This window comes from Eleutherodactylus coqui, chromosome 8 (assembly GCF_035609145.1).
Source record: "Eleutherodactylus coqui strain aEleCoq1 chromosome 8, aEleCoq1.hap1, whole genome shotgun sequence".
NCBI lineage: Eukaryota > Metazoa > Chordata > Amphibia > Anura > Eleutherodactylidae > Eleutherodactylus > Eleutherodactylus coqui.
The window spans coordinates 5,634,105-5,657,403 of NC_089844.1; the positions used below are offsets into that span (position 1 = coordinate 5,634,105).

Below are 23,299 nucleotides of genomic sequence, written 5' to 3' on the forward strand. Positions count from 1 at the left end.
CTCACCCGTCTGGCCTCTCCCGGCTCCGCCGTCGGCGCGGTTTGAAAGTTTTCATGTATGAAATGAAACGCGACACAAGAGGGTCACAATGTGCATCAGAAAAAATGGCGCAAAGAGTATCGCTAATGCTGCATGGACTTTTAGGGGCGGCTACAGCAGGACGGTCGGACCCCCGGTTATCCCCTCCTGCTAACATCTCATGGGCCAAGCGCAGCCCGTCTATACTATTGTGGGAGGTAACTACTCCAAGCTGCGCACTTTCTAGCATTTTTTCTTTTGTGTGGGATTATTGGCGCGCCGCTCAGTGCGTTTGGAGGGGAATAGATGTAATTCTCTGCCGGCGCGGACGTCCTGCTGATGAGGACGTTTCTTCATTAGTATTTTGGTTCATTAATTATTTAGAGGATTTTATTAACTGAATATTTCACTGCTGACGATTTCTCCTCGTCGTTCTTAAATGGACGATGAGAGGTGTTTTTTTTTTAACAGGTATCAGATTAATGCTCCAGGCATTTGCCGTTTGGCGAGACCCAGAGAAAGCGATTGAAAGAGAGTGAGACAGACAGAGAGAGACCTGTAGGCTTTTTTATATTAGATATCTGCCCAAATACAAAGTGACCCTCTAAATAATCACCAAACCAGCAGATCTAGAAGTTCACAGCCAGCACTCGTCAATCTTCGTATGCTCACGTAGCGACATCGGGTCAATCTAGTTTATAAAAAGCTTGTAAACATCATAGTAAAAAAAATACAATATTGAGGAAGGTTCCTCAGCTGCACACCGCTGATCACCAGTTGCGGTCATGCTAGGACTTCTTGCTGTGAGAGAGGAAGAGAGAACAGCCACAAATCAGGTATGGACACAGAAACGCTCACGCTGCGATAGGTTTTCTAAGAATGCTTTTATAGAGTGAAGATGTGTTTAATAAAACAAACCGCTTTATTTTATCTACAATTTAGTATGTAAGAAAACAAGTGAACGACCGATACAAGGAGGAGGCATCAGGCTTTGGTAAAGAACTTGGTGATATCAGAACCATACTTGGAAGCCATGGAACGTTTCTTGGATCGACTCCTCTCTTTCGCTTGACAAGCTGTTCTCTAGGAAAACATAAAAATAAGCTAGGTTAAACTGGCGACGTCACCGCTTACTGTTCTATGACCGAGGAGGGGATTTATCAGTTCAGCTAAGATCAGTTGTCCTTTGTTTTCCAGTAACAGCCCCACTCTTGTCCATGGCTGCATCTGGTATTGCAGCTCAGCTCCTGTAGTATATGAATGGGGTGCAGACACCATCATGGACAAGAGTGGGGCTGTTCCCCAAAAAATTGAATATTGTAATGCATTGTCCAGGATTAGCAAAATATCATATATCCTGCAGGAGAAAATTTATTTTTAATGCATACATACAGCGTAGAAAAAAGTATATAGTCAGATCGCAATTGTACAAGTTCTCCTGCAACTGACATCATAGGTCGACCACAACTATGAGAGACAACATGAGGAAACATCCAGAAAATCACATTGTCTGATGGGTAACGGATTTATGTGCAAATTATGGTAGAAAATAAGTATTTGGTCGCCTACAAACAGGCAGGATTTCTGGGTCTCACAGAGCTGTAACTTCTCCTTTAAGACGCGCCTCTGTCCTCCACTCATTACCTGTAGTAATGGCACCTGTTTGAACGACACCTGTCCACAACCTCAAGCAGTCACACTCCAAACTCCACTATGGTGAAGACCAAAGAGCTGTCGAAGGACACCAGAAACAAAATTGTAGCCGCACCAGACTGGGAAGACTGAATCTGCAATAGGCCAGCAGCTTGGTGTGAAGAAACCAACTGTGGGAGCAATAATTAGAGAATGGAAGAGATACAAGACCACTGATGATCTCCTCGATCTGGGGCTCCACACAAGATCTCACCCCGTGGGGTCAAAATGATCACAAGAACGGGGAGCAAAAATCCAAGAACCACACGGGGGAACCTAGTGAATGACCTGCAGAGAGCGGGACCAACGTAACAAAGGCTACCATCAGTAAGACACTACGCCACCAGGGACTCAGATCCTGCAGAGAGCTGGGACCAACGTAACAAAGGCTACCATCAGTAACACACTACACCGCCAGGGACTCAGATCCTGCAGAGAGCGGGACCAACATAACAAAGGCTACCATCAGTAACACACTACACCGCCAGGGACTCAGATCCTGCAGAGAGCGGGACCAACATAACAAAGGCTACCATCAGTAAGACACTACGCCACCAGGGACTCAGATCCTGCAGAGAGCTGGGACCAACGTAACAAAGGCTACCATCAGTAACACACTACACCGCCAGGGACTCAGATCCTGCAGAGACGGGACCAACATAACAAAGGCTACCATCAGTAAGACACTACGCCACCAGGGACTCAGATCCTGCAGAGAGCTGGGACCAACGTAACAAAGGCTACCATCAGTAACACACTACACCGCCAGGGACTCAGATCCTGCAGAGAGCGGGACCAACATAACAAAGGCTACCATCAGTAACACACTACACCGCCAGGGACTCAGATCCTGCAGAGAGCGGGACCAACATAACAAAGGCTACCATCAGTAAGACACTACGCCACCAGGGACTCAGATCCTGCAGAGAGCTGGGACCAACGTAACAAAGGCTACCATCAGTAACACACTACACCGCCAGGGACTCAGATCCTGCAGAGACGGGACCAACATAACAAAGGCTACCATCAGTAAGACACTACGCCACCAGGGACTCAGATCCTGCAGAGAGCTGGGACCAACGTAACAAAGGCTACCATCAGTAACACACTACACCGCCAGGGACTCAGATCCTGCAGAGAGCGGGACCAACATAACAAAGGCTACCATCAGTAAGACACTACGCCACCAGGGACTCAGATCCTGCAGAGAGCTGGGACCAACGTAACAAAGGCTACCATCAGTAACACACTACACCGCCAGGGACTCAGATCCTGCAGAGAGCTGGGACCAACGTAACAAAGGCTACCATCAGTAACACACTACACCGCCAGGGACTCAGATCCTGCAGAGAGCGGGACCAACGTAACAAAGGCCACCATCAGTAACGCACTACGCCGCCAGGGACTCAGATCCTGCAGAGAGCGGGACCAACATAACAAAGGCTACCATCAGTAAGACACTACGCCACCAGGGACTCAGATCCTGCAGAGAGCTGGGACCAACGTAACAAAGGCTACCATCAGTAACACACTACACCGCCAGGGACTCAGATCCTGCAGAGAGCGGGACCAACATAACAAAGGCTACCATCAGTAAGACACTACGCCACCAGGGACTCAGATCCTGCAGAGAGCTGGGACCAACGTAACAAAGGCTACCATCAGTAACACACTACACCGCCAGGGACTCAGATCCTGCAGAGAGCGGGACCAACATAACAAAGGCTACCATCAGTAAGACACTACGCCACCAGGGACTCAGATCCTGCAGAGAGCTGGGACCAACGTAACAAAGGCTACCATCAGTAACACACTACACCGCCAGGGACTCAGATCCTGCAGAGAGCGGGACCAACGTAACAAAGGCCACCATCAGTAACGCACTACGCCGCCAGGGACTCAGATCCTGCAGAGAGCGGGACCAACATAACAAAGGCTACCATCAGTAAGACACTACGCCACCAGGGACTCAGATCCTGCAGAGAGCGGGACCAACATAACAAAGGCTACCATCAGTAAGACACTACGCCACCAGGGACTCAGATCCTGCAGAGAGCTGGGACCAACGTAACAAAGGCTACCATCAGTAACACACTACACCGCCAGGGACTCAGATCCTGCAGAGAGCGGGACCAACATAACAAAGGCTACCATCAGTAAGACACTACGCCACCAGGGACTCAGATCCTGCAGAGAGCTGGGACCAACGTAACAAAGGCTACCATCAGTAACACACTACACCGCCATGGACTCAGATCCTGCAGAGAGCAGGACCAACATAACAAAGGCTACCATCAGTAAGACACTACGCCACCAGGGACTCAGACCCTGCAGAGAGCTGGGACCAACGTAACAAAGGCTACCATCAGTAACACACTACACCGCCAGGGACTCAGATCCTGCAGAGAGCGGGACCAACATAACAAAGGCTACCATCAGTAAGACACTACGCCACCAGGGACTCAGATCCTGCAGAGAGCTGGGACCAACGTAACAAAGGCTACCATCAGTAACACACTACACCGCCAGGGACTCAGATCCTGCAGAGAGCGGGACCAACATAACAAAGGCTACCATCAGTAAGACACTACGCCACCAGGGACTCAGATCCTGCAGAGAGCTGGGACCAACGTAACAAAGGCTACCATCAGTAACACACTACACCGCCATGGACTCAGATCCTGCAGAGAGCGGGACCAACATAACAAAGGCTACCATCAGTAAGACACTACGCCACCAGGGACTCAGATCCTGCAGAGAGCTGGGACCAACGTAACAAAGGCTACCATCAGTAACACACTACGCCACCAGGGACTCAGATCCTGCAGAGAGCTGGGACCAACGTAACAAAGGCTACCATCAGTAACACACTACACCGCCATGGACTCAGATCCTGCAGAGAGCGGGACCAACATAACAAAGGCTACCATCAGTAAGACACTACGCCACCAGGGACTCAGACCCTGCAGAGAGCTGGGACCAACGTAACAAAGGCTACCATCAGTAACACACTACACCGCCAGGGACTCAGATCCTGCAGAGAGCGGGACCAACGTAACAAAGGCCACCATCAGTAACGCACTACGCCGCCAGGGACTCAGATCCTGCAGAGAGCGGGACCAACATAACAAAGGCTACCATCAGTAAGACACTACGCCACCAGGGACTCAGATCCTGCAGAGAGCTGGGACCAACGTAACAAAGGCTACCATCAGTAACACACTACACCGCCAGGGACTCAGATCCTGCAGAGAGCGGGACCAACATAACAAAGGCTACCATCAGTAAGACACTACGCCACCAGGGACTCAGATCCTGCAGAGAGCTGGGACCAACGTAACAAAGGCTACCATCAGTAACACACTACACCGCCAGGGACTCAGATCCTGCAGTGCCAGACATGGCCCCCTGCTTAAGCCGGTACATGTCCGGGGCCAACTGAAGTTTGGATGATCCAGAAGAGTATTGGGAGGATGTCATATGGTCAGATGAAACCAAAGTAGAACTGTTTGGCAGAAACACAACTCGTCATGTTTGGAGGAGAAAGAATGCTGAGTTGCATCCAAAGTACACCATACCTACTGTGAAGCATGGGGGGGGGGGGGGGGGGGGGCAACATCATGCTTTGGGGCTGTTACCAGGATGACTGATCCGTATACATGAAAGAATGAATGGGGCCATGTATCGTGAGAGTCTGAGTGCAAACCTCCTTCCTTCAAGGGGTTGTCCCGCGGCAGCAAGTGGGGTTATACACTTCTGTATGGCCATATTAATGCACTTTGTAATATACATCGTGCATTAAATATGAGCCATACAGAAGTTATTCACTTACCTGCTCCGTTGCTGGCGTCCCCGTCTCCATGGTGCCGTCTAATTTCAGCGTCTAATCTCCCGATTAGACGCGCTTGCGCAGAAGGGTCTTCTCCCTTCTCTTGGGTCTCGCCACGAGCGGCGTTCTGGCTCCGCCCCCTTCTACGCGTCATCACGTAGCTCCGCCCCCCGTCATGTGTGCCAATTCCAGCCAATCAGGAGGCTGGAATCGGCACACGTCATGGGGCGGAGCTACGCGATGACATGTAGAAGGGGGCGGAGCCAGAACGCCGCTGCTACCGAGCCGAAGGCAGAAGACCCTTCTGCGCAAGCGCGTCTAATCGGGCGATTAGACGCTGAAGTTAGACGGAGCCATGGAGACGGGGACGCCAGCGCAGGGAAGGTAAGTGAATAACTTCTGTATGGCTCATATTTAATGCACGATGTATATTACAAAGTGCATTAATATGGCCATACAGAAGTGTATACCCCCACTTGCTTTCGCGAGACAACCCCTTTCAGCAAGGGCACTGAAGATATAACGTGGCTGGGTCTTTCAGCATGACAATGATGCCAAGCACACCGCCAGGGCAATGAAGGAGTGGCTTCGTAAGAAGCATTTCAAGGTCCTGGAGTGGCCTAGCCAGTCTCCGGATCTCAACCCTATAGAAAACCTTTGGAGGGAGTTGCCCAGCGACAGCCCCAAAACATCACTGCTCTTGAGGAGATCTGCATGGAGGAATGGGCCAACATACCAGCAGCAGTGTGTGCCAACCTTGTGAGGACTTACAGAAAACATCTGACCTCGGTCATTGCCAATAAAGGATATATAACAAAGTATTGAGATGAACGTCTGTTATTGACCAAATACCTATTTTCCACCATAATTTGCAAATAAATCCGTTACCCATCAGACTGTGATGTTCTGGATGTGTTTTCTCATGTTGTCTCTCACAGTTGAGGTCACCTATGATGTCAATTACAGGAGAACTTGTACAATTGGGATCTGACTAAATACTTTTTTTCCCCACTGTAACTTTTCAGAATTAGCTACAGTGTGTATACAGGAGAAATAACACTGTATATGACCAGTACATGACTTGTCTTTGGCATTGATCACCAGTTTTCTCCTCCACAGGATCCATCTCTAATTCTCAGTCTCCCCTGAGCTGTTTGTGTGCAGCGTACGGAGTCATCATAGCAGCTAATCTACACCATTGGGGAGCAGGATCACTTCCTCTCCATCCCTGAGCTGGCGGGTGTAGAACTGATAATGAGTGAGACTTGCAAATGAGGCCAAAAGCAATAAAAATGGACTTTTCTTTTGACCCCCAAAATATCTAAGATGCTATTGAGTGTTTACAGGATGAAAATGGTAAATTAGTTAAAAATGATGTTGAGAAGGACGGACTTTCACATCCTATTTTGTATGTTTTCTCCCTGAAAGGAAATGTAACATCAGCTGATCTTCCCTGTGCTATTGGTGGATGCAGTGTCAAAATAAAAAAACTTGATCCAGGAAGCTACAGGCCTGTGAGCCTGACCTCTATACCGGGAAAGATCTTTGAACAAATTATTAAACAGCATGTATGCAAGTACTTGGATGAGAATGGAGTAAAGGCCCATTTAGTCAGGACAAATGTCGGGCAAACGATGCCTGACACTCGTACCGCTCACGTGCTTTTGCGCAGGAGCGAATAACATTGCTACACAGTGGGACGGCTGCAGGAGATTTCTCTCCTCGCGCTCCCCCAGCTCCTCTCCATTGACATAACATAGCAGCTGGTCAGTACTGACCAGCTGCTATTTGCACTAAGCGATCAGCAATCAGCTCATCCTCCATCGTTTAAGCTGCATAAAATCCTGATCGCTCAGTGTAACAGCTGGTCAATATTTAACAACCGCTATGTTATGTCAATGGAGAGGGGCGGGGGAGTGAGGAGAGAAATCCCCTACAGCCGCCCCCTGTAAGCCAGAGATACTAGCTCCTGTGCAACAGCACTGCAGCCAGTATGTGCGGGACGAGGGGCATCCATCGTTTGCTGGCATTCATCCAGTCTAAATGAGCCATAATTAACCAGAGCCAGCATGGGTTTGTAACAAACAAGTCATGCCAACCGAATCTAATTTCCTTCTATGCCAGAATCACCGACTGGGTTGATATGCGGTGGATATAGTATATCTTGGCTTTAGTAAAGCATTTGACAAAGTATCTCATACCAGACTTATTCATGAAATAACCAAATCTGGGATTGACGAGGCAACTGTTAGGTGGATTCACAACTGGCTGAGTGATCATACTCAAAGAGTGGTCATAAATGGCCGCACATCCAAGGGGAAGAATGTATCAAGTGGGGCCACAAGGCTCTGTCCTAGGCCCAGTGTTGGCCAACATTGTTATAAATGATCTGGACGAGGGAATTGTGGGAAACTGATCAAATTTGCTGACGGCACAAAGCTAGGAGGGATAGCTAACACTAGAGAAGAGAGACAGAGGATTCAAAAAGATCTAGAAAAGCTTTCACAGTGGGCGGCGACTAACAGAATGGTATTTAACAAGGAGAAATGCAAAGTCCTACATCTGGGCAAGAAAAATGAAGAAAGCCCATACAGAATGGGAGGAATTGGGCTAAGCAGCAGCACATGTGAAAAAGACTTGGGTATACTAATAGATCATATACTGAACATGAGTCAACAGTGTGATGCAGCAGCCAAAAAGGCAAACACAATTCTGGGATGTATTAAGAGAAGCATAGAGTCTAGATCACATGAGGTCATTATCCCCTCTACTCTTCCTTAGTCAGACCTCATCTGGAATACTGCGTCCAGTTCTGGGCACCCCACTTTATAAAAAACATAGACAAACTGGAGCAAGTTCAGAGAAGAGTTACCAAGATGGTGAGCGGTCTGCAAATCATGTCCTATGAGGAACACTTAAAGGATCTGGGAATGTTTAGCAGGAGAGAAGGCTGAGAGGAGACTTAATAGCGGTCTACAAATATCTGAAGGGCTGTCACAGTGCAGAGGGATCAGCCCTATTCTCATCTGCACAAGGAAAGACTAGAAGCAATGGGAGGAAACTGAAAGGGAGGAGACACAGATTAGATATTAGACAGGGAGGGTGATCAATGAGTGGAACAGGTTACCATGGGAGGTGGTGAGTTCTCCTTCAATGGAAGTCTTCAGAGGCCGGACAAATATCTGTCTGGGATGAGTTAGTGATCCTGCACTGAGCATGGGGTTGGACCCGATGACCCCGATGACTCTGGAGGACCCTGATGACACCGGAGGACCCGTTGATCCTGGAGGACCCGATGACCCCGGAGGCCCCGACGACCGAAAATGACCCTTCCTACTCTACCAGTCTATCAAGCCAGTAATATCTCAGCAGATACAGGTGAACACTTACTGATGCCCCTCAGTCCTCTTCTGCGTTTTCCTTAGTTACATGTTCCTTCTGTCCGCTTCCTTGTTTGATCTCTATGCCTGCCTGCCTGCCATATACCCGTGTTCTGCGCACCCCTGGCATTCCTCGTCTCCTCGCCCAGCAAGCCTCATGCAGATTTCTACAGGGAAATGGTTGAAAGATTCTTCTTGTCTTCGTATCAAAAGCAAATCAGAGTGTTGAGTGTCAGTCCTAATGAAACAACCAGAGAACATGGAGACGGGAGCAGAGGTCATGCCCCGGGTCCCCCGTCCACCTCAGGCCTCGCTCACACACTAACGCCCTAAAATCTGCAGCCAAATGGGAATGGATTCTGTGGCAGATTTGTGGACATGGCCGCTGTCTGCAGCTCTGATGATCTGGGCCGACGCTGAGCTGTGTACACCCCTGTGGACTAGGTCAGGGCGAGCTTCCGGAAGCGTTGTATGCATCACAGCCCATTCACTCGGCCGACAGAGATCGCATAGGGCTGCGATTTACACTGCACATCTCCGGGTCTCCGGGGACCTCGCGGCACGGACAAGCACAGGTTTTTCCCCCCCCAAATTCCCGGCTCTGTTCAGTGTAGGGACGCGTATCGCATCGCTGCCTCTTTGTAATACCTGATGATGGACAGCGTTCTACACGTAGCCTATTCAAGGGCTGCGCTTGATATACGGAGGAGTAGAGCGTGCTGCGATTTATTTCTCCTCTGTATTGATAAGCAGCACCCGCACGCCGCTGTGCCTGGAAGAGTGAAAGTCCATTCACCGCGTGTTACACAGGAAAACAAGCGTGCGCAATACGCTTGTGTGAATGAGCCCTAAGACAGAGGAGCCACATCTAGGACATTTATGGAAGTCAGCTGCTTTACTAGGAACGTGCCGGATGACGGCATCCTGCGGCAATGAGAGAACAGTATTACAGAGTCCAGATATGCCAAGTGGCGCCTGTATTGACTTGTGCTGTAAGGAGGGACAAGCCGGCAGCAGCGTGCCTGGAGTGCCTCATCAGCAGCTACTCGGAGCATCTAACGCCGTCATCAGACGGTCCTCGCAGCGGACAGTCAGCCTGCCTCATTAGTGAGAAGAGAATTTCCAGATATTAGAAAAAGCAGAAAACCACAAAACCAGCGGCGGCAAAATACTAGAAGAGAAATAACCTCAACTAAAGAGTGTAGACTCCAACATGGAATCCAGAACGGAGCGGCGCCCCCCAGCTGTCGGCGAAAGAAGACTGCTATACTGCCCCACTGGAACAGCATCACGTCTGCACAGCCAGTCGGTATTGGCCAAAGATCCACTGAGCGTTTATATCCGAACATAAACCAATAAAACACGTTCACCTCTGAACCCTCGAGAGCTGCACTCACTATTCTGCTGGTGGAGTCACTGTGTACATACATTACTTATCCTGTACTAATCCTGAGTTCCATCCTGTATTATACTCCAGAGCTGCACTCACTATTCTGCTGGTGGAGTCACTGTGTACATACATTACTTATCCTGTACTGATCCTGAATTACATCCTGTATTATACCCCAGAGCTGCACTCACTATTCTGCTGGTGGAGTCACTGTGTACATACATTACTTATCCTGTACTGATCCTGAGTTACATCCTGTATTATACCCCAGAGCTGCACTCACTATTCTGCTGGTGGAGTCACTGTGTACATACATTACTTATCTTGTACTGACCCTGAGTTACATCCTGTATTATACTCCAGAGCTGCACTCACTATTCTGCTGGTGGAGTCACTGTGTACATACATTACTTATCCTGTACTGATCCTGAGTTACATCCTGTATTATACTGCAGAGCTGCACTCACTATTCTGCTGGTGGAGTCACTGTGTACATACATTACTTATCCTGTACTGATCCTGAGTTACATCCTGTATTATACCCCAGAGCTGCACTCACTATTCTGCTGGTGGAGTCACTGTGTACATACATTACTTATCCTGTACTGCCCCTGAGTTACATCCTGCATTATACTCCAGAGCTGCACTCACTATTCTGCTGGTGGAGTCACTCTGTACATACATTACTTATGCTGCACTGATTCTGAGTTACATCCGGTATTATACTCCAGAGCTGCACTCACTATTCTGCTGCTGGTGGAGTCACTGTGTACATACATTACTTATCCTGTACTGATCCTGAATTATATCCTGTATTATACCCCAGAGCTGCACTCACTATTCTGCTGGTGGAGTCACTGTGTACATACATTACTTATCCTGTACTGCCCCTGAATTACATCCTGTATTATACCCCAGAGCTGCACTCACTATTCTGCTGCTGGTGGAGTCACTGTGTACATACATTACTTATCCTGTACTGCTCCTGAATTACATCCTGTATTATACTCCAGAGCTGCACTCACTATTCTGCTGGTGGAGTCACCGTGTACATACATTACTTATCCTGTACTGATCTTGAGTTACATCCTGTATTATACCCCAGAGCTGCACTCACTATTCTGCTGGTGGAGTCACTCTGTACATACATTACTTATGCTGCACTGATTCTGAGTTACATCCGGTATTATACTCCAGAGCTGCACTCACTATTCTGCTGCTGGTGGAGTCACCGTGTACATACATTACTTAATCTGTACTGACCCTGAGTTACATCCTGTATTATACTCCAGAGCTGCACTCACTATTCTGCTGGTGGAGTCACTGTGTACATACATTACTTATCCTGTACTGATCCTGAGTTACATCCTGCATTATACCCCAGAGGTGCACTCACTGTTCTGCTGCTGGTGGAGTCACTCTGTACATACATTACTTATCCTATACTGCTCCTGAGTTACATCCTGTATTATACTCCAGAGCTGCACTCACTATTCTGCTGCTGGTGCAGTCAATGTGTACATACATTACTTATCCTGCACTGATGCTGAGTTACATCCTGTATTTTACTCCAGAGCTGCATTCACTGTTCTGCTGCTGGTGGAGTTACTGTGTACATACATTACTTATCCTGTACTGCTCCTGAGGTACATCCTGTATTATACTCCAGAGCTGCACTCACTATTCTGCTGCTGTAGTCACTGTGTACATACATTACTTATCCTGCACTGATGCTGAGTTACATCCTGTATTATACTCCAGAGCTGCACTCACTATTCTGCTGGTGGAGTCACTGTGTACATACATTACTTATCCTGTACTGACCCTGAGTTACATCCTGTATTATACTCCAGAGCTGCACTCACTATTCTGCTGGTGGAGTCACTGTGTACATACATTACTTATCCTGTACTGATCCTAAGTTACATCCTGTATTATACTGCAGAGCTGCACTCACTATTCTGCTGGTGGAGTCACTGTGTACATACATTACTTATCCTGTACTGACCCTGAGTTACATCCTGTATTATACCCCAGAGCTGCACTCACTATTCTGCTGGTGGAGTCACTGTGTACATACATTACTTATCCTGTACTGATCCTGAGTTACATCCTGTATTATACTGCAGAGCTGCAATCACTATTCTGCTGCTGGAGTCACTGTGTACATACATTACTTATCCTGTACTGATGCCGAGTTACATCCTGTATTATACCCCAGAGCTGCACTCACTATTCTGCTGGTGGAGTCACTGTGTACATACATTACTTCGTCCCATTATAAGTCCCCCGCAGCGTTGTGCGCAGTACAGCCCCCTGCTCCGTGTGGCAATGCAGCTGACGGCTGGTCGCGGTCATGTGGGCGTCGCCCGCCGCTGCATTCACACCTGGGGATTCTCGTTACAGTTTCCAACTGAAATTAATGTTATCATTAAAAAAACAAAAACCACATGTGTTGTTTAAATGCCCCGTGTTGTTGAGCGCCGTCTGCTGGAGGGGAGAGGCGTAACGCCGGGCCTTACCTCTCGATGACACACGGTGCACAGCGTCTGCAGGTTGTCCAGCGCACATTGTCCACCGCCGCTATATACGGGTCTGATGTGATCCGCCTGCCAGAAGTCGCCCTCCGATGGGTTCCGGATCAACTCGTTTAACTGCAGGAACGGTGAGAGTCTGGTTAGTCGGACACAGCACATATTTACCGTCAGTCGCAGCGCTAGTAATGTACAGACAGACAGAAGGACGGATCAACGCCTTAGAGTACACTGACCGACCACAAGGGGGCAGGTAAAATGACTGGCTCCACCCACTCAATATTACCCCCCCCCCCCCCACTACTCAAGAACAGAATCAAACACACAAAGGAAACAATGTAACAATGTCCCGAAGCCTCGGAGTAACATCACACATTCTTATTTCATCTTGGCGCCACTCCTGTCCACAGGCTGTGTGTGGTATTGCAGCCCTGCAGCATTCACTTCAATGGAGTTGAGCTGTACTACCCAACAGTCCATGGGCGGGTGCAGCGCTGTCTGGAAGAAAGCCGCCATCTTTTTCTAATCCTTTTAAAGTTAGTCTGTGACCAGAAAAACAGTGCTGACTCCTCCCACTTGCAGATTGGCGCTGCCACACCTCACTATCTGGGAGAAACCCGGGATTTAAGAGTCTTTACAGACTCAGCTGCAGTCTGTCCAGCGGGTAGCTCCGCTTTATCCTCAGCCCCTCCCCCAGCCCAATGATGAGATAGGGGGAGGGGCCTGTGAACACACGTCTCCTGGATGGCTGCACTTCTACAAAAAGAGCAGGTAGGTCACCACCTACAACCAGAGCGCCGCTGCTCAGGTGGGAGGAGCTCAGTGTTTATCTCCAGAGCCAATGGACATGTAATGGGGGTTAGGGTTACCGCCCCTTTAAGGCTGACAGTTTGTTAGTTGTGACCTGTGATGTGCTGACTATAAGTAACGCCGTAGCGGATGGGATCAGGTGAAGGGGTATTCCACGGAGTGAGGCTCTGTCCCATTAAATGAATGGGGCCGCACGCGCGATGGGCGGGACATTTGGTACAACATTACGCAAACAGGTGCAGACACGAGGGTGCCCCGATCCATAATGATGAGCCGCTCGCCACCCCCCGGGTGTTACCTGCTGCAGTGGCAGCTGCGCCATCCATGTGCCCTCCAGCAGGCCCTTCCTCTGGCTCACGGGGGCGTCCCGCACACTCAGGAACAGCTCGTGTGCGTTGAGGCAGCACTGCTGGCAGACGCCGCGCTCCGTCTCAAACACTTTCGCCCTCATGTAACTCTGACTGGAGCGGATCAGGAACTCCTCGTGACATTGGCGGCTGCAGAAGCGGTTGTCCCAGGCCGTCGCCGCCACCTGCGGGCAGCTGCCCTGGCAGTAGAGGCACAGAGGATTTCCGACGCCGTCCAGCGCTTGCAGGTAGCCATCGCCTGTGGCGTCCGGCGAGGATGCGGCATCTTTGGTCCTAATATTGGAGACATTATTGCGATTAGACGGATCGTTCAGCAGCTCGCTGCGGCGGCGGCATAATAATCGCCGTCTTATTACGACTCCATACTGTGAAACTAATAAGAGGCGGCGCGGCGCGCAGGAAGCGGCATCAGAAGTGAACCGTTAATTCTCTGATATTGTGCAGATCGCCCATTGAGCGGCTTCCATTAAAGTCGCCATCCATTTCACTTTAACCGCTGTCTGACTGCGCGCCCCTCCCCCGCCCGGCTATTCGCAGCCCCTGAGCTATATTTACCCTCCGAACACGAGAAGCGCGCTGAATTATTTATTCACGCTTTGTAAACAGTGAAAGAAGAGACGGACGGACAGGAAGATTTCACTACGGGAAGCGCGGCGTTCCGGCTCCTGGGTGTACGCTATTGTGCACAGACGCCGCGTACGTTAACAGAACACAAGGTCCTCATCCCAAACTCTTTATCGTGCCTGCAGGGCGGCGCTAACAAATAGCGTGTTTCATGCCAACGCTCACAGGCACCTGAAATGCCAGCATGTAATACCACCTTCCCCCTGCAGGGGGCTTCTGAAGTTATGATCTCCAGCAATTATCTCATGATACATTGTAACGAGCAACGCAGCAGTGTCAGGAGGCATCTGGATAGAAACGAGAAGGATTCCAGTCACTGGCAGAAAGCAGCCATCTTGTATAGTAATGGGTACAGCGGCGTGGCGCCACAATCCCGTATAACCCCCATTCTGTAAATTAGCAGAAAGCGCAAAATGTCAAGTTAGAGTTTGCTTCATCTGTCGACACGGGGGAAATCACGACAGCAAAAGTCAAGCGGCATCAAACATGGCGGCTTGTTACACTTCACCAGCTCATGGCAGCAGTGGAAAACGGTGGGCTTGGTTTAAAGTAAAAGGAGGCTGTTAAAGGCAGTGGGTGTGGCGGTTGAAGGGAGTGGGTGGGGCTGTTGAAGGGAGGGGGTGGGGCTGTTGAAGGGAGGGGGCGTGGCTGTTGAAGGGAGTGGGCCTGGCTGTTGAAGGGAGGGGGAGTGGCAGTTAAAGGAAGTGGGGGTGGCTGTTGAAGGGAGGGCGGTGGCTGCTGAAGGGAGGGGGGTGGCTGTTGAAGGGAGGGGGGTGGCTGTTGAAGGGAGGGGGGTGGCTGTTGAAGGGAGGGGGGTGGCTGTTGAAGGGAGGGGGGTGGCTGTTGAAGGGAGGGGGGTGGCTGTTGAAGGGAGGGGGGTGGCTGTTGAAGGGAGGGGGGTGGCTGTTGAAGGGAGGGGGGTGGCTGTTGAAGGGAGGGGGGGTGGCTGTTGAAGGGAGGGGGGGTGGCTGTTGAAGGGGGGGGTGGCTGTTGAAGGGAGGGGGGTGGCTGTTGAAGGGAGGGGGGGTGGCTGTTGAAGGGAGGGGGGGTGGCTGTTGAAGGGAGGGGGGGTGGCTGTTGAAGGGAGGGGGGGTGGCTGTTGAAGGGAGGGGGGGTGGCTGTTGAAGGGAGGGGGGGTGGCTGTTGAAGGAAGTGGGTGTGGCTGTTGAAGGGAGGGGGTGTGGCGGTTGAAGGGAGGGGGTGTGGCTGTTGAAGGGAGGGGGTGTGCCGGTTGAAGGGAGGGGTGTGCCGGTTGAAGGGAGGGGTGTGCCGGTTGAAGGGAGGGGTGTGGCGGTTGAAGGGAGGGGTGTGGCGGTTGAAGGGAGGGGTGTGGCTGTTGAAGGGAATGGGCGTGGCTGTTGAAGGGAATGGGCGTGGCTGTTGAAGGGAATGGGCGTGGCTGTTGAAGGGAATGGGCGTGGCTGTTGAAGGGAATGGGCGTGGCTGTTGAAGGGAGGGGTGTGGCTGTTGAAGGGAGGGGGCGTGGCCACACTGTTTTAACAGCTTCCTGTACAATTTACTCCTGCAGGTGATGCAGTGTGCACCGGCAATAGAGGTGTCTCGTACGGTCGCCGACGAAGAACACGGACCGCCAGAGATGGAAATGCCAGTCTTCGTTTGTTAGAAAGTTGCAGATTGGCCCTCACAGGCTCCTGGACTCTGGTTTATACATTCAATGTTCAGATTGGCCCTCACCGGCTCCCGGACTCCTCCGGTCAGTATATTCAGTGCCCAGATTGGCCCTCACAGGCTCCCTGACTCCTCCGGTCAGTACATTCAGTGCCCAGATTGGCCCTCACAGGCTCCCGGACTCCTCCGGTCAGTACATTTAGTGCCCAGATTGGCCCTCACAGGCTCCTGGACTCTGGTTTATACATTCAGTGCTCAGATTGGCTCTTACAGGCTCCCGGATTCCTCCAGTCGGTACATTCAATGCTCAGATTGGCCCTCACCGGCTCCCAGACTCCTCCGGTTTATATATTAAGCCCCCAGTTTGGCCCTAACAGGCTAGCGGAATCCTCCAATCAGGACATTCAGTGCTCAGATTGGCCCTCACAGGCTCCTAGACTCTGGTTTATACATTCAGTGCCTAGATTGGCCCTCACAGGCTCCCGGACTCCTCCGGTCGGTACATTCAGCACTCAGATTGGCCCTCACAGGCTCCCGGACTCCTCTGGTCGGTACATTTAGCGCTCCGATTGGCCCTCACAGGCTCCAGGACTCCTCCAGTCGGTACATTCAGTGCCCAGATTGGCCCTCACAGGCTCCTAGACTCTGGTTTATACATTCAGTGCTCAGATTGGCCCTCACAGGCTCCCGGACTCCTCCGGTCGGTACATTCAGTGCCCAGATTGGTCCTCACAGGCTCCTGGATTCTGGTTTATACATTCAGTGCTCAGATTGGCCCTCACGGCTCCCGGACACCTCCAGTTTATACATTTAGCACCCAGCTTGGCCCTCACAGGCTCGCGGAATCATCCAATCGGTACATTCAGTGCCAAGATTGGCCCTCACAGGCTCCTGGATTCTGGTTTATACATTCAGTGCCTAGATTGGCCCTCACAGGCTCCCGGACACCTCAAGTCGGTACATTCAGCGCTGTGATTGGGCCTTACAGGCTCCTGGACTCCTCAAGTCGGTACATTCAGCGCTGTGATTGGGCCTTACAGGCTCCTGGACTACTCTAGTCAGTATATTAGGCGCCCAGATTGGCCCTCACAGGCTCCCGGACTCCTTCAGTTGGTACATTCAGTGCCCAGATTGCTCCTCACAGGCTCCCAGACTCCTCTGGTTAGAAATTCATGCTCAGATTGACCCTCACAGGCTCCCGGACTCCTTTGGTTGGTACATTCAGTGCCCAGATTGGCCCTCACAGGCTCCTGGACTCTGGTTTATATATTCAGTGCCAGATTGGCCCTCACAGGCTCCTGGACTCTGGTTTATACATTCAGTGCTCAGATTGGCCCTCACAGGCTCCCGGACACCTTCGGTTGATACATTTAGTGCCCAGATTGGCCCTCACAGGCTCCTGGACTCAGGTTTATATATTTAGTGCCAGATTGGCCCTCACAGGCTCCTGGACTCTGGTTTATAAATTCAGTGCTCAGATTGGCCCTCACAGGCTCCCGGATTCCTACGGTTTATATATTCAGCCCCAGTTTGGCCCTAACAGGCTCGCGGAATCCTCCAATCAGGACATTCAGTGCCCAGATTGGCCCTCACAGGCTCCTGGATTCTGGTTTATACATTCAGTGCCCAGATTGGCCCTCACAGGCTCCCGGACTCCTCCCGTCGGTACATTCAGCGCTCAGATTGGCCCTCACAGGCTCCCGGACTCCTCCGGTCGGTACATTCAGTGCCCAGATTGGCCCTCACAGGCTCCTAGACTCTGGTTAATACATTCAGTGCTCAGATTGGCCCTCACAGGCTCCTAGACTCTGGTTTATACATTCAGTGCCTAGATTGGCCCTCACAGGCTCCCGGACTCCTCCGGTCGGTACATTCAGCGCTCCGATTGGCCCTCACAGGCTCCCGGACTCCTCCAGTTGGTACATTCAGTGCCCAGATTGGCCCTCACAGGATCCTAAACTCTGGTTTATACATTCAGCGCTCAGATTGGCCCTCACAGGCTCCCGGACACCTCCGGTTTATACATTTAGCACCCAGCTTGGCCCTCACAGGCTCGCGGAATCCTCCAATCGGTACATTCAGTGCCAAGATTGGCCATCACAGACTCCTCTGGTTTATACATTAATGCTCAGATTGACCTTCACAGGCTCCCGATCTCCTTTGGTTGGTACATTCAGTGCCCAGATTGGCCCTCACAGGCTCCTGGACTCTGGTTTATACATTCAGTGCTCAGATTGGCCCTCACAGGCTCCCGGACACCTTCGGTTGATACATTTAGTGCCCAGATTGGCCCTCACAGGCTCCTGGACTCAGGTTTATATATTTAGTGCCAGATTGGCCCTCACAGGCTCCTGGACTCTGGTTTATAAATTCAGTGCTCAGATTGGCCGTCACAGGCTCCCGGATTCCTACGGTTTATATATTCAGCCCCAGTTTGGCCCTAACAGGCTCGCGTAATCCTCCAATCAGGACATTCAGTGCCCAGATTGGCCCTCACAGGCTCCTGGATTCTGGTTTATACATTCAGTGCCCAGATTGGCCCTCACAGGCTCCCGGACTCCTCCCGTCGGTACATTCAGCGCTCAGATTGGCCCTCACAGGCTCCCGGACTCCTCCGGTTGGTACATTCAGTGCCCAAATTGGCCCTCACAGGCTCCTAGACTCTGGTTTATACATTCAGTGCTCAGATTGGCCCTCACAGGCTCCTAGACTCTGGTTTATACATTCAGTGCCTAGATTGGCCCTCACAGGCTCCCGGACTCCTCCGGTCGGTACATTCAGCGCTCCGATTGGCCCTCACAGGCTCCCGGACTCCTCCAGTTGGTACATTCAGTGCCCAGATTGGCCCTCACAGGATCCTAAACTCTGGTTTATACATTCAGCGCTCAGATTGGCCCTCACAGGCTCCCGGACACCTCCGGTTTATACATTTAGCACCCAGCTTGGCCCTCACAGGCTCGCGGAATCCTCCAATCGGTACATTCAGTGCCAAGATTGGCCATCACAGACTCCTCTGGTTTATACATTAATGCTCAGATTGACCTTCACAGGCTCCCGATCTCCTTTGGTTGGTACATTCAGTGCCCAGATTGGCCCTCACAGGCTCCTGGACTCTGGTTTATATATTCAGTGCTCAGATTCGCCCTCACAGGCTCCCGGACTCCTCCGGTTTATACATTCAGCCCCCAGTTTGGCCCTAACAGGCTCGCGGAATCCTCCAATCAGGACATTCAGTGCTCAGATTGGCCCTCACAGGCTCCTAGACTCTGGTTTATACATTCAGTGCCTAGACTGGCCCTCACAGGCTCCCGGACTCCTCCGGTCGGTACATTCAGCACTCAGATTGGCCCTCACAGGCTCCCGGACTCCTCCAGTCGGTACATTCAGTGCCCAGATTGGCCCTCACAGGCTCCCGGACTCCTCTGGTCGGTACATTCAGTGCTCCGAATGGCCCTCACAGGCTCCCGGACTCCTCCAGTCGGTACATTCAGTGCCCAGATTGGCCCTCACAGGCTCCTAGACTCTGGTTTATAAATTCAGTGCTCAGATTGGCCCTCACAGGCTCCCGGACTCCTCCGGTTTATATATTCAGCCCCAGTTTGGCCCTAACAGGCTCGCGGAATCCTCCAATCAGGACATTCAGTGCCCAGATTGGCCGTCACAGGCTCCTGGACTCCGGTTTATACATTCAGTGCCCAGATTGGCCCTCACAGGCTCCCGGACTCCTCCAGTCGGTACATTCAGCGCTCTGATTGGCCCTCACAGGCTCCTGGACTACTCCGGTCAGCATATTAGGTGCCCAGATTGGCCCTCACAGGTTCCCGGACTTTGGTTTATACATTCAGTGCCCAGATTGGCCCTCACAGGCTCCTGGACTCCGGTTTATACATTCAGTGCCCAGATTGGCCTTCACAGGCTCCCGGACTCCTCTGGTTTATACATTCAGTACCCAGATTGGCCCTCACAGGCTCCTGGACTCTGGTTTATACATTCAGTGCCCAGATTGGCCCTCACAGGCTCCTGGACTCTGGTTTAAACATTCAGTGCTCAGATTGGCCCTCACAGGCTCCTGGACTCCTCCCACTGGTACATTCAGCGCTCAGATTGGCCCTCACAGGCTCCCGGACTCCTCCGGTTTATACATTCAGTGCTCAGATTGGCCCTCACAGGCTCCCGGACTCTTCCGGTTTATACATTCAGCGCCCAGATTGGCCCTCACAGGCTCCCGAACTCCTCCGATCGGTACATTTAGCACCCAGATTGGCCCTCACAGGCTCCCGGACTGCTCCGGTTTATACATTCAGTGCCCAGAAATGGCCCTCACAGGCTCCCGGACTCCTCTGGTCGGTACATTCAGCGTTCAGATTGGCCCTCACAGGCTCCTGGACTGCTCCGGTTTATACATTCAGTGCCCAGATTGGCCCTCACAGGATCCCGGACTCCTCCAGTCGGTACATTCAGTGCTCAGATTGGCCCTCACAGGCTCCTAGACTCTGGTTTATACATACAGTGCTCAGCTTGGCCCTCACAGGCTCCGGGACTTTGGTTTATACATTCAGTGCCCAGATTGGCCCTCACAGGCTCCTGGACTCTGGTTTATACATTCAGTGCTCAGATTGGCCCTCACAGGCTCCCGTACTCCTCTGGTTGGTACATTTAGTGCTCAGATTGGCCCTCACAGGCTCCCGGACTCCTTCGGTCGGTACATTCAGCACCCAGATTGGCCCTCACAGGCTCCTGGACTGCTCCAGTCAGTATATTCAGCGCTCAGATTGGCCGTCACAGGCTCCCGGACACCTCTAGTTTATACATTCAGTGCTCAGATTGGCCCTCACAGGCTCCCGGACACCTCTGGTTTATACATTTAGCACCCAGATTGGCCCTCACAGGCTCCAGGACTCCTCTGCTTTATACATTCAGCATCCAGATTGGCTCTCACAGGCTCCAGGACTCCTCCAGTCGGTACCTTCAGCACCCAGATTGGCCCTCACAGGCTCCTGGACTCCTCCAATAGGTACATTCAGTGCTCAGATTGGCCCTCACAGGCTCCCGGACTCCTCTGGTTTATACATTCAGCGCTCAGATTGCCCCTCACAGGCTCCCGGACCCCTCCGATCGGTACATTCAGCACCCAGATTGGCCCTCACAGGCTCCCGGACTCCTCCAATCGGTACATTCAGCACCCAGATTGGCCCTCACAGGCTCCCGGACTCCTCCAATAGGTACATTCAGTGCTCAGATTGGCCCTCACAGGCTCCCGGACTCCTCTGGTTTATACATTCAGCGCTCAGATTGCCCCTCACAGGCTCCCGGACCCCTCCGATCGGTACATTCAGCACCCAGATTGGCCCTCACAGGCTCCCGGACTCCTCCAATCGGTACATTCATGCTCAGATTGGCCCTCACAGACTCCTGGACTCTGGTTTATACATTCATGCTCAGATTGGCCCACACAGGCTCCCGGACTCCTCTGGTCGGTACATTTAATGCCCATATTGGCCCTCACAGGCTCCCGGACTCCTCCAGTCGGTACATTCAGTGCTCAGATTGGTCCTCACAGGCTCCTAGACTCTGGTTTATACATTCAGTGCCTAGATTGGCCCTCACAGGCTCCCGGACTCCTCCAGTCGGTACATTCAGTGCCCAGATTGGCCATCACAGGCTCCTAGACTCTGGTTTATACATTCAGTGCTCAGATTGGTCCTCACAGGCTCCCGGACTCCTCTGGTTTGTACATTTAGTGCTCAGATTGGCCCTCACAGGCTCCCGGACTTTGGTTTATACATTCAGTGCCCAGATTGGCTCTCACAGGCTCCCGGACACCTCTGGTTTATGCACTTATCACCCAGATTTGCCCTCACAGGTTCCCGGACTCCTCCAGTCGGTACCTTCAGCACCCAGATTGGCCCTCACAGGCTCCCGGACTCCTCCAATAGGTACATTCAGTGCTCAGATTGGCCCTCACAGGCTCCCGGACTCTGGTTTATACATTCATGCTCAGATTGGCTCTCAAAGGCTCCCGGACTCCTCTGGTCGGTACATTTAATGCCCATATTGGCCCTCACAGGTTCCCGGACTCCTCCAATCGGTACATTCATGCTCAGATTGGCCCTCACAGGCTCCTGGACTCTGGTTTATACATTCATGCTCAGATTGGCTCTCAAAGGCTCCCGGACTCCTCTGGTCGGTACATTTAATGCCCATATTGGCCCTCACAGGTTCCCGGACTCCGTCGATCGGTACATTCAGTGCTTTGATTGGCCCTCACAGGCTACTGGATTCTGGTTTATACATTCAGTGCCCAGATAGGTCCTCACAGGCTCCCGGACTGCTCCAGTTTATACATTCAGCGCTCAGATTGCCCCTCACAGGCTTCCGGACCCCTCCGATCGGTACATTCAGCACCCAGATTGGCCCTCACAGGCTTCCGGACTCCTCCAATCAGTACATTCAGTGCTCAGATTGGCCCTCACAGGCTCCCGGACTGCTCCGGTCAGTACATTCAGTGCTCAGATTGCCCCTCACAGGCTCCCGGACTCCTCTGGTTTATACATTCAGCGCTCTGATTGGCCCACACAGGCTCCCGGACCCCTCCGATCGGTACATTCAGCACCCAGATTGGCCCTCACAGGCTCCCGGATTCCTCCAATCGGTACATTCATGCTCAGATTGGCCCTCACAGACTCCTGGACTCTGGTTTATACATTCATGCCCAGATTGGCCCTCACAGGCTCCCGGACTCCTCTGGTCGATACATTTAATGCCCATATTGGCCCTCACAGGCTCCCGGACTCCTTCGATCGGTACATTCTATACTCAGATTGGCCCTCACAGGCTCCTGGACTCTGGTTTATACATTCAGTGCCCAGATTGGCTCTCACAGGCTCCCGGACTGCTCCGGTTTATACATTCAGTGCCCAGATTGGCCCTCACAGGCTCCCGGACTGCTCCAGTTTATACATTCAGTGCCCAGATTGGCCCTCACAGGCTCTTGGACTCTGGTTTATACATTGTGCCCAGATTGG

At 51.6% G+C, this 23,299-nt stretch overlaps 1 protein-coding gene across 4 annotated transcripts in view; it reads right to left on the minus strand.

The window, feature by feature from the left end:
- Positions 1 to 883: 883 nt before the first annotated feature.
- The window catches only part of ZRANB3 (zinc finger RANBP2-type containing 3), a 304,617-nt gene continuing 282,201 nt past the window's right edge, over positions 884 to 23,299 (minus strand). For all 4 annotated transcript variants that reach the window (XM_066575145.1, XM_066575143.1, XM_066575144.1 and 1 more), the window contains 3 exons: positions 13,952 to 14,294; positions 12,832 to 12,963; positions 884 to 1,101 (listed from right to left, as the gene is read on the minus strand). In XM_066575145.1, the coding sequence (XP_066431242.1) occupies positions 1,003 to 1,101; positions 12,832 to 12,963; positions 13,952 to 14,294 (574 nt within the window). In that variant the 3' untranslated portion in view covers positions 884 to 1,002. The remainder of the gene's footprint in view (positions 1,102 to 12,831; positions 12,964 to 13,951; positions 14,295 to 23,299) is intronic.